General features: G+C 35.5%; 1 protein-coding gene across 1 annotated transcript in view; it reads left to right on the top strand.

Annotated features, from left to right (window-relative positions):
* Window positions 1–1,083: 1,083 nt before the first annotated feature.
* The window catches only part of LOC105035937 (indole-3-acetaldehyde oxidase-like), a 28,276-nt gene continuing 16,570 nt past the window's right edge, over window positions 1,084–12,789 (top strand). Inside the window, exons 1-2 of the mRNA XM_029262090.2 lie at window positions 1,084–1,546; window positions 5,144–6,925. Coding sequence (XP_029117923.2) covers window positions 1,390–1,546; window positions 5,144–6,925 — 1,939 coding nt within the window. The 5' untranslated portion in view covers window positions 1,084–1,389. The remainder of the gene's footprint in view (window positions 1,547–5,143; window positions 6,926–12,789) is intronic.

The raw sequence follows: 12,789 nt of genomic DNA on the forward strand, positions 1-12,789 counted from the left end.
ATTTCGAAAAGCTTTTTTCGTGCTCTACGAGATTAGCACTTTGTCATCACTCGAAATTTCGGAGCCTAATTCTATTTTTTAACAGGTCAATGGGAGCTCGGAAGAATCCTAGATGAATTGGGATTTTTAATTCTTATCTTAGTTTTTTTCTAATTTATTTTAAATTCTTTTTATTGTTTAGTTAGGACTTTTACTCGTTAAAGATGGCTCTTTAGGCTATCATTATAATCATTTTAGTTTATTTCAAGATTATTGTATCAAAAGAAGAGAGTTGCTTCTTCTTTTATTGTTTTCTTGTTTCATGCATTTTTTTTTTCCATCAAAACGTAGCTTGGGCTGCATCATAATCTATCTTCTGAACTGTATAAAAATACATTTGTGCTCCCATCACAGTGGAAGACTTTTTCCTTTTTAACGTTAGACTTTCCTTCAACTCTGAAAGCTATAGAAGGTACTCAGGTATGTTTCTGTATATCGGTAACATATCAAACTTTTCGCATCAAGTTTCTAATAACATTGATGCATATAAAAAAAAAATCTCAACTCTTATTATTATTTTCTTTTATGATGAAATTATAGTGGCCCATCTGGACTACTCTAGCCTAAGATTCATTTGAACACAAAAAAATTCCATTTCAATTAGCATCCATCATTAGTTGTAAAATATTGTACTGAAAATGAATTTTTAGTGCTAAAACAATTTTTTTAAGCTAGTAACGCAAAGTATTGGATCAAAGACGTAATGCATTAATAAGTTGCGTTTGACTCACCACCAGCATATGATCAAAATAGCAGCAATTTCAGTTTCAGTGCAGAAAATCAAGCAGAAGTTTCACCAATTGATTTGATTGACCGCCCAATAAAAATAGTAGCAAAGTCAATGATTTCTCCAAATCTGGATCCAGATCTGGGACAGCATCCTCTCCTGTCTGCATTTGAATCATCTTCTTCGACTCTTCCTAATACTAAGTCATTCATGATGATAATTTATTTTTATTTTTATTGTTATTTTAATGTATAAAAGTGAAAAAGTCATTAGCACGCAATAACACACTGGACAAGGGACGACCGGGGGGTTCCCATCGCGATCATGCTGCGGTCGGTCATCGGAAGCCATGCTATCTCTATCACTTGCTCCCACTCCCGGGAAAATTAATTCTCTCGCTGCCGTCACTCCCCGCAGTGGGCAGCTGCAGGGCCCGCCGCAAAAGTCCAAAAACACATGGGGAAAACCGCAAGCTATTGACTTCTTGGTTGATTGCACTTTGGTTTATCATCTCTCGATCGGCCACCCTGATTCCATATTTCCGACTTTGGCGGCGATCAACCTCGTCTTAGTCTATAAAAATCGGTGGTCAGAAGGCCTCAGGAGGAGAGGAAGTCGCGGCAATGGGGGCAGAGAAGAGGGAGGTGGTGGAGCGGAGCCTAGTGTTCGCTGTGAACGGGGAGAGGTTCGAGCTGTCGAGGGTCGACCCTAACACCACTTTACTCGAGTTCCTGCGGACACAAACCCGTTTAAAAGGAACGAAGCTCGGCTGTGGTGAAGGTGAGGATTCTTGCTTTTCCTTTTTCCTTTGAAGATATTTTGTTTTTCCTCCTTGTGTTGGATGAGGTGAGTTCTGTTTAAGATTTGATCTGTCATTACCAGGGTAAGAAAACCGGGATCTTTTACTTGTTTCTCTTTATGAATTTTGGCTATCTTAGGTAAATTACTGATACGTGGTTGAAGGTATTGTATTTTACAAATATATAGATATTTGGTGGAAGTGAAAGTGGTATGGATGATATCCGTTCAGATTTATTTTCGAATCCGAATCAATCCAGCTATGGACAAAAATTTGAGGATCCGACTGATATTCGGATTTGTATTCATATCCATAAAAAAAAAATAGATATGGATGTGGATAGACAACTATCCGATCCATATCTGAATATCCAAATATACCTGTAATGCTATATTAGTGGTGAAAGTAGTACGAATATTATCTATCTGGATCCATTTTCGTATCCGAATTAATCCAGATATAGACAAAAATTTGAGGATCCAACTAATATCTGTATCTGTATCCATATCCGTAAAAAAAAATGGATATGGATATTGATAGACAACTATCAGATCCGTATCCGAATATCTGAATCTACATATAACCCTCTATAATTTCATATAGCACTTATTATTTTTTATAAAAAAATATAACCATATAAACATGTTATTAACTTGATTTATCATCTAGAAAATAAAACAGCAAGTACAAAAATGAGTAATAAACCCCAGTATAGACTGGTATGATTCAATTCAACATTTTGTTCATTCGGGTTTGATTGTGTCATAGCTCTATAATTTGAATTAGGTTTATCGTTGGATGAACTGCATTGCTGATATTGATCCAAAAAAAAAATGATAGGTACAGCTAATCCATGAACAGCCAACCATCGTACTGTAAAAATTGGATAGGTTCGATCTATGGTCATTGGAGGGCCTCCTAAAAGGAATAACTAAATTTATCGAGTTGTTCCAAAGAATCAAAATGGCTGGTTAGCAATAGAATCCCTTGTCGGCTGTCTGTGAAATACTTGTACTTCCAAACACATCATAAGCTAAATCCGTACTGACGAATAACCAACCCGCAATGAATAGGGAAGGTATAGTAATGCTATGAATGATCCAGTATCGAATACTGGTAATAATATCAGCAAAAGAATATTCTTCTGTGCTTCCAACATGCTGAGCTCCATAAATTTTTTGAGCAGGCTATCATGAGATAAAAGATTTTCTTTCTAAAGAGATTCGATTCAGAACTATTATATGTCCAAGGTTCCATATTGAAATTATTTCAGAGGTTTTTTCTTACTTTGTCCATATCAACAAACAATTCGAAATACCTTGACTTTTTCAGAACAGGTCCGAGTCAAATGCAATGATTCGAAGTACTTCTTTTTACATTACACTATTTCGAAAACCTAAGAACTCCATCGTATGGATATGTAAAATACAGGATTTTCAATCCTAGCAGGAAAAGGAGGGAAACAGATACTCAATTTAAAGTGAGTAAATAGAATTTCATACTTGATCTCATAGATACATATAGAATTTTGTAGAAAACCATATTCGATGAAAGTTGTATGTACGGCTTGGAGGGAGATTTTTCATATCTTTTGAGATCCACCATACAATATGGGGTCAAAAAGTCAAAATAAGTGATTTGTTTTTAGCCCTTATAAAAAGAAAACTGATTCTTGAACCTCTTTCGTGCTCATGTCACGTCGAGGTACTGCAGAAGAAAAAACTGTAAAATCTGATCCAATTTATCGTAATCGATTAGTTAATATGTTGGTCAACTGTATTATGAAACACGGAAAAAAATCATTGGCTTATCAAATTATCTATCGAGTCGTGAAAAAGATTCAACAAAAGACAAAAACAAATCCACTATCTGTTTCACATCAAGCAATATATAGAGTAACTCCTGATATAGCAATAATAGCAAGATCTGTAGGCGGATCAACTCATCAAGTTCCTATTGAAATAGGATCTACACAAGGAAAAGTATAATATCTTGGATTCTGTAGTCATAAAGTTTAATTATCTAAGTAATATCCATAATTATATCCATACTTCTAGTATCCGAATTGTATTTATATCTGTTTAAAACAAATATGGATATGAATTTTTGCATTCGAATAATATCTGTATCTATATTTGTATTCACCAGACAAAATAGATATGGATATGGATATGTCGGTATTCGATCCAGTTTCAGCTATATCCTATATAATTTTATATACTACTTATTAATTTTTAAAGAAAATATACAACCATATAAACATGTTATTAACTTGATTTAGCATTTATTTAATAATATCTTTAATTCTTTAGTTATAAAATTTAATTATCTAACTTATATACATAATTATATCTATACTTTCATTATCCAAATTATATCCATATTCGTTTAAAACAAATATGGATATGAATTTTTGCATCCGAATAATATACGTATCCGTATTTGTAATCATTAGAAAAAATAAATGTGGATATGAATATGGTGGTATCTGATTTGTATTCGATCTAGTTTTAGCCCTAATATTTGGTCAAAGGTTAATACTATCGGTAACTTATCTGGAGTATGGATTTGTTGGATAGGTTTTCTAGTTACTTACTCTGGATGTTGGTTTGGCAATTTTTGGATTTGTTTTGAATTTGAGTTATGAATTTTCTTTATTTCTTCTTTTACATTTTCTGGGCAGTTAAAAATTTCGGTTAGCTCCTGCTACCATACAAGGTGATAAGCATTTATAAGTAAATTTTCATTATTTGATAAAAGTTTGCTCACAATTTTGTGTTATTCTTATGTCTCTAAGCCAACTAGCCTTGGCTTATCTGGTTGGCACCCTTCTCCTATTGGGAGAGGTCTGGGTTTTGTAGCCCGCTGGTGGTATTCCTTCTGAATTTCTCAAACAATTCATTTGCCACGACTTTCTCTCCTCTCCTTCTCTTCTCTTCTCTCTTAGTCTCTCAATCCAAACAGAAAGCTAGGAACTTTTCCCCATTTTGTATGGTAGAAACTGTTTCTTTCTTTGCATATCATTGTTCTGAGCTTCAAGATATAATGCTTTTCATGGATGGAAGTTTGGTCATGCTTTAGGTGACCATTGCGCAAGTATAAGATTTGTTGTTGTTTCGGTAATAGGTTAACGGTACTGGTCACTTTGCCTGGAGCATAAATTTGCCAAATGTGCTGCTTTGGTACCTGTTCTGAATGTTGGTTTGGTGCTTGTTAGATTTCTTTTTTTTTTTTTTTTTTAGATTGTTATCTGGATTTTCATCATTTACTTTTCTTGATGTCATGTGTAGTTAAAATTTTCAGTTACCTCCTCCTTAGAAGTAATATAAGTTTCTGAAAGCATTCTGTTTCTGGTACAAATTAATGGACTCCTTGTTTTATTTGAAGAACAGATATATGACATATGGAGTAAAAAAACTAAAATTCATGATTTTGCAAGCTATAAGATTTCTAGAATGGTGCTGTAGTTGGATTTTCTTTAAGCAATTGTACATATATGCTGATATTTAAAAAGATAACGTAGGATTTTTCTGATGATGATTGGATCAGTTTGCTCATTCTTCTACCACTTGCTGTAGGTGGCTGTGGAGCTTGTGTTGTTCTTCTGTCAACTTATGATCCGGTACATGATCGAGTGGAAGAATTGGCAGTGAGCTCATGCCTCACACTTCTTTGCGGCATAAATTTCTGCTCGGTTACAACCACCGAGGGGCTTGGAAACAGCAATGGTGGCTTTCATTCAATCCACCAGAGGTTCTCTGGGTTTCATGCCTCTCAATGTGGCTTTTGCACACCTGGCATGTGCATGTCTCTCTTCTCTGCCCTTGTCCATGCGGATAAATCCAATAGGCCAGCACCCCCAGATGGGTTCTCGAAGCTCACAGCATCTGAAGCAGAGAAGGCTATTGCAGGCAATCTATGCCGATGTACTGGTTATCGACCCATCTTAGATGCTTGCAAGAGCTTTGCAGCTGATGTTGATTTGGAAGATTTGGGCCTCAATTCTTTTTGGAAGAAAGGGGAGAAAGATGCACTTGTTGCCCGATTACCATATCACAGTCGTAATGCTGTCTGCACTTTTCCAGAATACTTAAAATCTGAAGTTAAATCCTCGCTGGATGCCTTGAATAATTCTGATTGTACAAGCTTGGCAGAGGGTTGTTGGTATTGCCCTTATAGTGTTGATGGGCTTTATAAACTACTGAATTCTGAGACATTTAGTGCATGCCGTGTTAAGATGGTTGTTGGCAATACTGGTTCTGGTGTTTACAAGGAACTAGAATTGTATGACAAATATATTGATCTGAGAGGGATCCCAGAGCTCTCAGTAATCAGAAGGAACAACAAAGGCATTGAAATTGGAGCAGCCATAACAATTTCTAGGGCTATTGAAGTGTTGAAAGAAGACTCTGAACACATGTTGTTTTCATCACAAAACTTGGTTTTTGCTAAAATTTCTGATCATATGAATAAGGTGGCTTCACAATTTGTTCGAAATACAGCAAGCTTGGGTGGAAATCTGATCATGGCACAGAGGACTCAATTACCCTCGGATATTGCTACCATACTTCTTGCTGCTGGTTCAACTGTTTGTATCCAGATGGCTTCAGAAAGACTAGTTCTTACACTGGAGGAGTTCTTTGAGAGGCCTCCGTGCGACTACAAAACTCTACTGTTGAGCATATATATTCCTTGTTGGAATTATACTAGCAGTCCATCTTCTGAGATTAAGGAATCTGTTAATCCTAAAGCAACAAAAGAATCCCATTTGCTATTTGAAACATTTCGAGCAGCCCCTCGCCCTCTTGGAAATGCTGTGGCTTATCTCAATTCTGCTTTTTTAGCTCAGATTTCCTTTGATAAAATATTAGGTGATCTTGTTATAGATAACCTACGGTTGGCTTTTGGTGCTTATGGGACTGAATATGCTATCCGAGCAAGGAAAGTTGAGAATTTTTTAGTGGGTAAACCTGTTACTGCATCTATTCTACTTGAAGCAATTAAGTTGCTTAGAGAAACTATCATACCAAAAGAAGGCACTCCACATCCCCCCTACAGATCAAGTCTGGCTGTTTCTTTTCTATTTGATTTTCTTCATCCGCTAGCTAAGGACTTGGCAGAACCTAAAAAGAATGCACATGTAGATGTATTTAATGCTGCTGCTCGTGCTGAATATGCAACAGACAGTCTTAATGGAACTGTTCATGTTTCACCTGATAAGGCATCAACTTATGCGAGTAACGGTCAATTTGACAACCGTGATACACTTTTATTGTCCAAGCAGATGATGAAATTTGGCAATGACTATAATCCAGTGGGTGAACCAACTAAGAAAGTTGGAGCTGAAATTCAAGCATCCGGTATATTGTTTTATTTATTCTTTAATGAACTTATCATCATCATCAACAACATCTTTCCTTTGTTTGACACTTGGAAGACCTTTTTTTTTTGGTATTCTTTACATAGAAAGAAAATTTTCCTTTTTCTCTTATTGTCTTCAATACTGCATGTAATAGTATGGCTTTTGCATAAGCCGGGGCCACTTCCATGATATTGGTGTTTGAGAACTAACAAAAGCATTTCAACGAATTGTGCCCTTCATATCATTGTGAAGTATCAATTAAATTTGCATTTGTGGAGAATCACTCACTCAAACTTGGATATGAATGTAATTAGTCCAGCCTCCATTTTTTTTTCAGTCAACTAAATATTGCTATAGTCTTCCTGTCATTTTGAGTTTCATGCCTGGCATTTTGGTTAGCTGTTGGTTATTTGGAATACATCGGATCCATAAGGTGCAGACATTTGCTTTACAAAATTTATAGGTGATAATGTAGAATACATATCTATTCAAAGTTTCAAAGCTTTGCATCTAGAAGCTGGATAAAAGGTCAATACTAGTGGCTCTTCGATGCCAGGTAATAATGAGGGTGCTTGAAAGAATCTTATAAGCCAATCACATACGAGATGCGATGGGGTGTTTTCTGTATTTTATCTTTCAGATTCATATAATTGATATTAATATTATTTAATAAAATAGATATTTTTGATTCATTATATGCTGCATCTTATTATTTTTAAGATTATAATGAACCCCACAGGTTTTGGCAATGGTTTTAGAGCCGTGATGAGATCACGCCAGTGAGACCTAAAATCTTGATAGCCATGACCTAAAATATTCTCGGTCATTGGTTCATTGAGTCAGGGATCAATGATACTGATAAGACTGGCATGTCCTATGTATGCTCAGAGATGAGGGTGGTTGATCTCACAATCACTTGTGTGATGACACTAATACAAGGATGTGGGTGTTCATTAGAGAATGAGTTCACTGAATAGACCTGCGAGAGAATATCTGATGTAGTTTTATTTACATGTTAACTGATGATTTTCTAGTGGGAGTTGTGTAAGTGATCCTTTGATCTGAGATCGTTATGGTACCTTATATACATGAATTCATGTTTTGGTTCACTTCCTAACTTGATTTTTCGATTTTTGTATGGGGTATTCTGGATGTGGTAAAAAATGCATGGAGGTTGTGAGTGATCAATAAGGGATCAATCACTCCTAATAAGGAAAGCGAACATCCTATGTGATCTCATAGGTCGATGATTCTGGAAGTCTTTGGTCAAAGCAGGATGATAATTAGAAAGGAATTTCTAATGTATCATCAACTGAATCATCGCTTTCTGATCAAGATACATATAGATAAGCAATTGGGTTTGACATGTTTTCATGCCCACAGCTCATTTGGGATGTTGTTTGACTGAAGGATTGAATTACACGGTAACTTACCATTGAAGGGTATTTTAGTAATTTTTCATCAAAATTTCAAATTTTTTGGATAGTAATGACACGTTGCTAGACGTCAATCTTGACTTGTGGACTTATCAGAATTAAAAGAGTTTAATTCGAGAATTAATTAGGAAGAGTCCTAGTTGATTGAGACTTTTGAGCTGACCTAATCTGATTGGATTAGAGTTACGTGGAGAGTCTGGGTCTACTGCTGGTTAGATTTGGAACCCAGTGGGTCACACACTTTGGAATTTGGTCTTGGTCTGATTTAATTAGGATTTAATGTAAATTCTAAGGGTTAATTTGATATGCTAGCACATTGTATTAACCTAAATTTCTAAATTGGTTCAGTTCAAAGTGTTTGAGCTAAACTAGACTAGTCGTCTTTGACCTAATGGGATTGGGTCCAATTTAATTGAGTTCTTATCCAACTTGGAACAGTTTCAAGTGTGGAAGGAGTCCTCTGTGCCCACCAGATTTCATGCCAAAATAATTATGCTGCCCACTCTTAATTAATGTGAGAAGGTGAAGAGTTCTTCTTAATGAAGGCTCTTATCTTATTGCCTAGTTTTCTCATCCAGAACTCTATTTATTTCATGCCAATTTTACATGGGATATTTATGAGGCACAGAAGAGGAGCCCTTCTATGTGAAGGCTCTTCTGCGTCAAAATAAATTACAATGATTTGTTTCACTGCGTGAGAAGATGGAGCGCCAAAAGTTGGCACCCCTTGGTCCTTCCTCACATCCTTTGGTCACCTATTTATATGAGGCATCCCATATAGACCAGGTGCTGGATTTTAGGTAAAAATCAGAGCTAAGTGGCGTGTAAAAGAGAAAAAAAATTTTGAAAAAAAAATCTGAGAAAAATGCAAGAAAAAATTGAGAGGCAAAAGTTGTAAGAAGGATGGTGAGAAAATTAGCAAGTGTTGGTAGTTAGCCCTAGAGTTTGATTTTTTCATGTGTTGGAGCTCAAAATCAAATCCTAGGTTATGAGACATCTAAAGAATATCTTCTTGGCATAATTCTGGTGGCAAGATCGAAGGCGACTAGCTTTGGTGTGATCGTACTTCGTGTTCGAAGCCGACAGTATTTTTGAGAAGACAAGGCTGCGGCAACGCACCGGTTAGGAAGGACTTTGGCCAACTTTCGTGTGGATCACAGTTAGAGGGCTTCTACTTTGGAGTCTTATGGAGATCACCATCGTGCTATATTGCTTTTTGGTGAAAGTATAAAATTCTATCTCTTTGCATGCTTGTTTTTTTTTTTTGATCGACATCGGCAAGGTGATTCTAGGATTTGGATTTCGATTCAATTGTTTTAATTGTTAAAAGCTATTGTTTTGATTATGTTGAAAATTTTAAAAATCGATTTCTACTGTGTGATCGAAATCAAACAGTGGTATTAGATCCATCCTTATTAGATTCAATCAAACAAGTGCAAAGTTGTAGTATAGAATTGTTCTTGTTCATATATTGTCAAAAATATTGCATCGATTTTTAGCATCAATCTTTAAAATAAAAAAATATTTTTGACTTTATATAAACCATGGATTTAAATTTCAGTTATTAAAATTATGAATTTATGATAATTTGAAATTTATTGTTTCATGGTTGCTAGATACTTAAATCGATTTATGGTTAAGGATGTTATGCATGCCTAATTTGATTAGGGTTTGCTTTCTTATTTGATATGCTTGACATATGTTAAGTCATTTTATGTACCCTTATATGATTTTTGGCATGATTATATAATGGTTATTATGACTTGTAAAAGTATGCCGAATTGCATAATATGTTTAGCACATTTTATGTAGTTGTCGTTAGGATGTGCCGAGTCCAGTTCAAAGACCCTCTTAAAAATTATATTAAGTTGTAATGTCGGGATTCACTTTCAATTCAAATGTTGAATTCATTTGATCAATTGGTGTTTAGGAAAGTATGAAAGGTGATTTTCTAATTAGGTCTGTATACTGGCCTGACCAACTTTGTTGGTGTCTAAGAAAAACTACGGAGAGCCTCCCACCTATTGATCTGGCCAATTTGATCTTATTGAATTTTGGATTAAGATTGATTAGTGATGTAGACACTACAAGGACCTTCCTTCAAACTTGGTCAATAGAGTATGTCAAGACTTAGTGAGCTTGTTGTGCTATCCACAAGGCTTACTATAGAAATTGATATGATGTTAACTAAGTGCATATTGATGCTTATGGCATATTTGAATAGTGTTGCTTTGTTGTGCTATCTACAAGGACAGCATTATTTAAGTATGACCATATGGGATTGAAAGGTTAACTTAACTAGAACACTATAGTTTGTTGTGCTATCTACAAGACTATAAGTGATCCAGAGGTAAGAGAGAAAAATGTTGAGAATTATATACGGTATAATTGGTAAAGAGTTACCTACTCTTGAACTCATAAATACTTGTTGTGCTATCTACGAGATGTTTGTGAGGAATAGAGATCTCAACCCCACTAAGAAATATAAGGATATTTCTTGTTTTTCATACTTGAGGGCTATGAAATTTGTTAAAATAGTGGAGACACAATTAGACAAAAGTCCTAATCTAGTTATGCATGTCATCATGAGTTGTTCTCTTATATCGTGTTCTTATTATTGTAGATTAACTGCACATATGGCATCCTCACTATCACTTAGAGGCATACTAGATGCAAACAAATTGACCAGACCGAACTACGTGGACTGGTTATGAAATTTGAGAATTATTCACACTCAGGAGAAAGTCTCCTACATATTGGATACACTTGCACCCGATACGATCGGAGAAGATGCTTCTGAGTAGGAAAGGGCCACATATAAGATGTGGAAAGATGATAGTGTGACTGTCAAATGCATCATGCTTGCCTCGATAAGCAATGAACTTCAGAGGAAGATGAGGACATGGATGTTTCCTCTATACTCCTTAATCTTAAAGAGTTATATGGGGAACAAAGTCAAACCGCTAGATATGAGATATCTAAGCAGTTGTTCTGTACCCGCATTACAGAAGGCACCTCTATGCAATACATGTCCTGAAGATGATTGATTTGATCACTCGTCTGGGATAATTGGGTTTTGCCATGGACGGTGAATTTAGTCAGGATTTGATCCTGCAGTCTCTCCCGACTCTCAGTTTGTCATAAATTACCATATGAACAAATTAAACATCAGCCTGCCTGAGCTGCTGAATATGTTGAAAATAGCAGAGAGCCATTTCAATGGTGAAAAGGCTCCGTTCTTCTTGTCGATAAGATCAACAAGAAGAAAGACAAGAAGGATTTCAAGAAAAAGCTGAATTCTAACGCTGGCATCTCCAAGAAGAAGGCGAAGAAGGTTTCTGCCAAAGGTACTTGTTATCACTGTGGCAAGGAGGGGCACTAGAAGAGAATTGTGAGGAATACCTTGCAACTGTGAAACAGGCAAATGTTGCTAAAGGTTTGTATATAATACAAACTAACTTATCATTAAGTACTTCAATTTCAGATTCTTGGGTATTGAATACCGCTTGTGGCTCATACCTTTGCAAATCATTGCAGGGTTTGCAGGAAATAAAGAGTCTGAATAAAGGTGACTTCGAGCTGTTCGGTGTTAGTGGAGAGTCCATTAGGCCGAAGCCGTAGGAACTAGAATTTTGAAGTTGTCTTCGAACAAAGTTTTGAAACTGAAGGCCTGTTATTATATCCCTAATGTTGTTAGAAATATTATTTCTGTACCATTGTTATTAGAACAGGATTTTGAAATAAAAGTAAAGAACAATGGTTGTTCTATATATTTTTCTAACAAATTTTATGGAAATGCTTATATTGATAATAGTCTTCTATTTCTATCACTTAATGATAATATACTTCATGTTGATAAAATGAAGAAAAGAAAGATAGAGAATGTGAATGTCACATACCTCTGGCACTGCCAACTTAGTCATATAAATGAGTCAAGTATTAACAAGTTATACAAAGATAAATTCTTTGATCCTTATGATTTTGAATCATATGGAACTTGTGAACTTTGTCTTATGGGTAAAATGACTAAGACTCCATTTACTGGATATGGAGAAAGGGCAAGTGACATTTTGGACCTTGTACATATTGATGTTTGTGGTCCAATGTCGACTCAAGCTAGAGGTGAATACTCTTACTTCATCACATTTACTGATGATATGTCTAGATTTGGATATGTGTATTTAATAAAATACAAATCCGACGCCTTTGACAAATTTAAAGAGTATCAAAGAATGGTTGAGAAACAAACTAGTAAAAGTATTAAAGTTCTTCGATCTGATCGAGGAGGAGAATAGTTGACAAGTGAGTTCTTGAATATTTAAAACAAAATAGTATGCTCTCTCAGTGGACACCTCCTTATACTCTACAATTAAATAAAATTGTGGAAAGGAGGAATCACACATTATTAGATATGATGCGGTCCATG

This window comes from Elaeis guineensis, chromosome 2, assembly GCF_000442705.2.
Source record: "Elaeis guineensis isolate ETL-2024a chromosome 2, EG11, whole genome shotgun sequence".
In the NCBI taxonomy this organism is placed as follows: Eukaryota; Viridiplantae; Streptophyta; class Magnoliopsida; order Arecales; family Arecaceae; genus Elaeis; species Elaeis guineensis.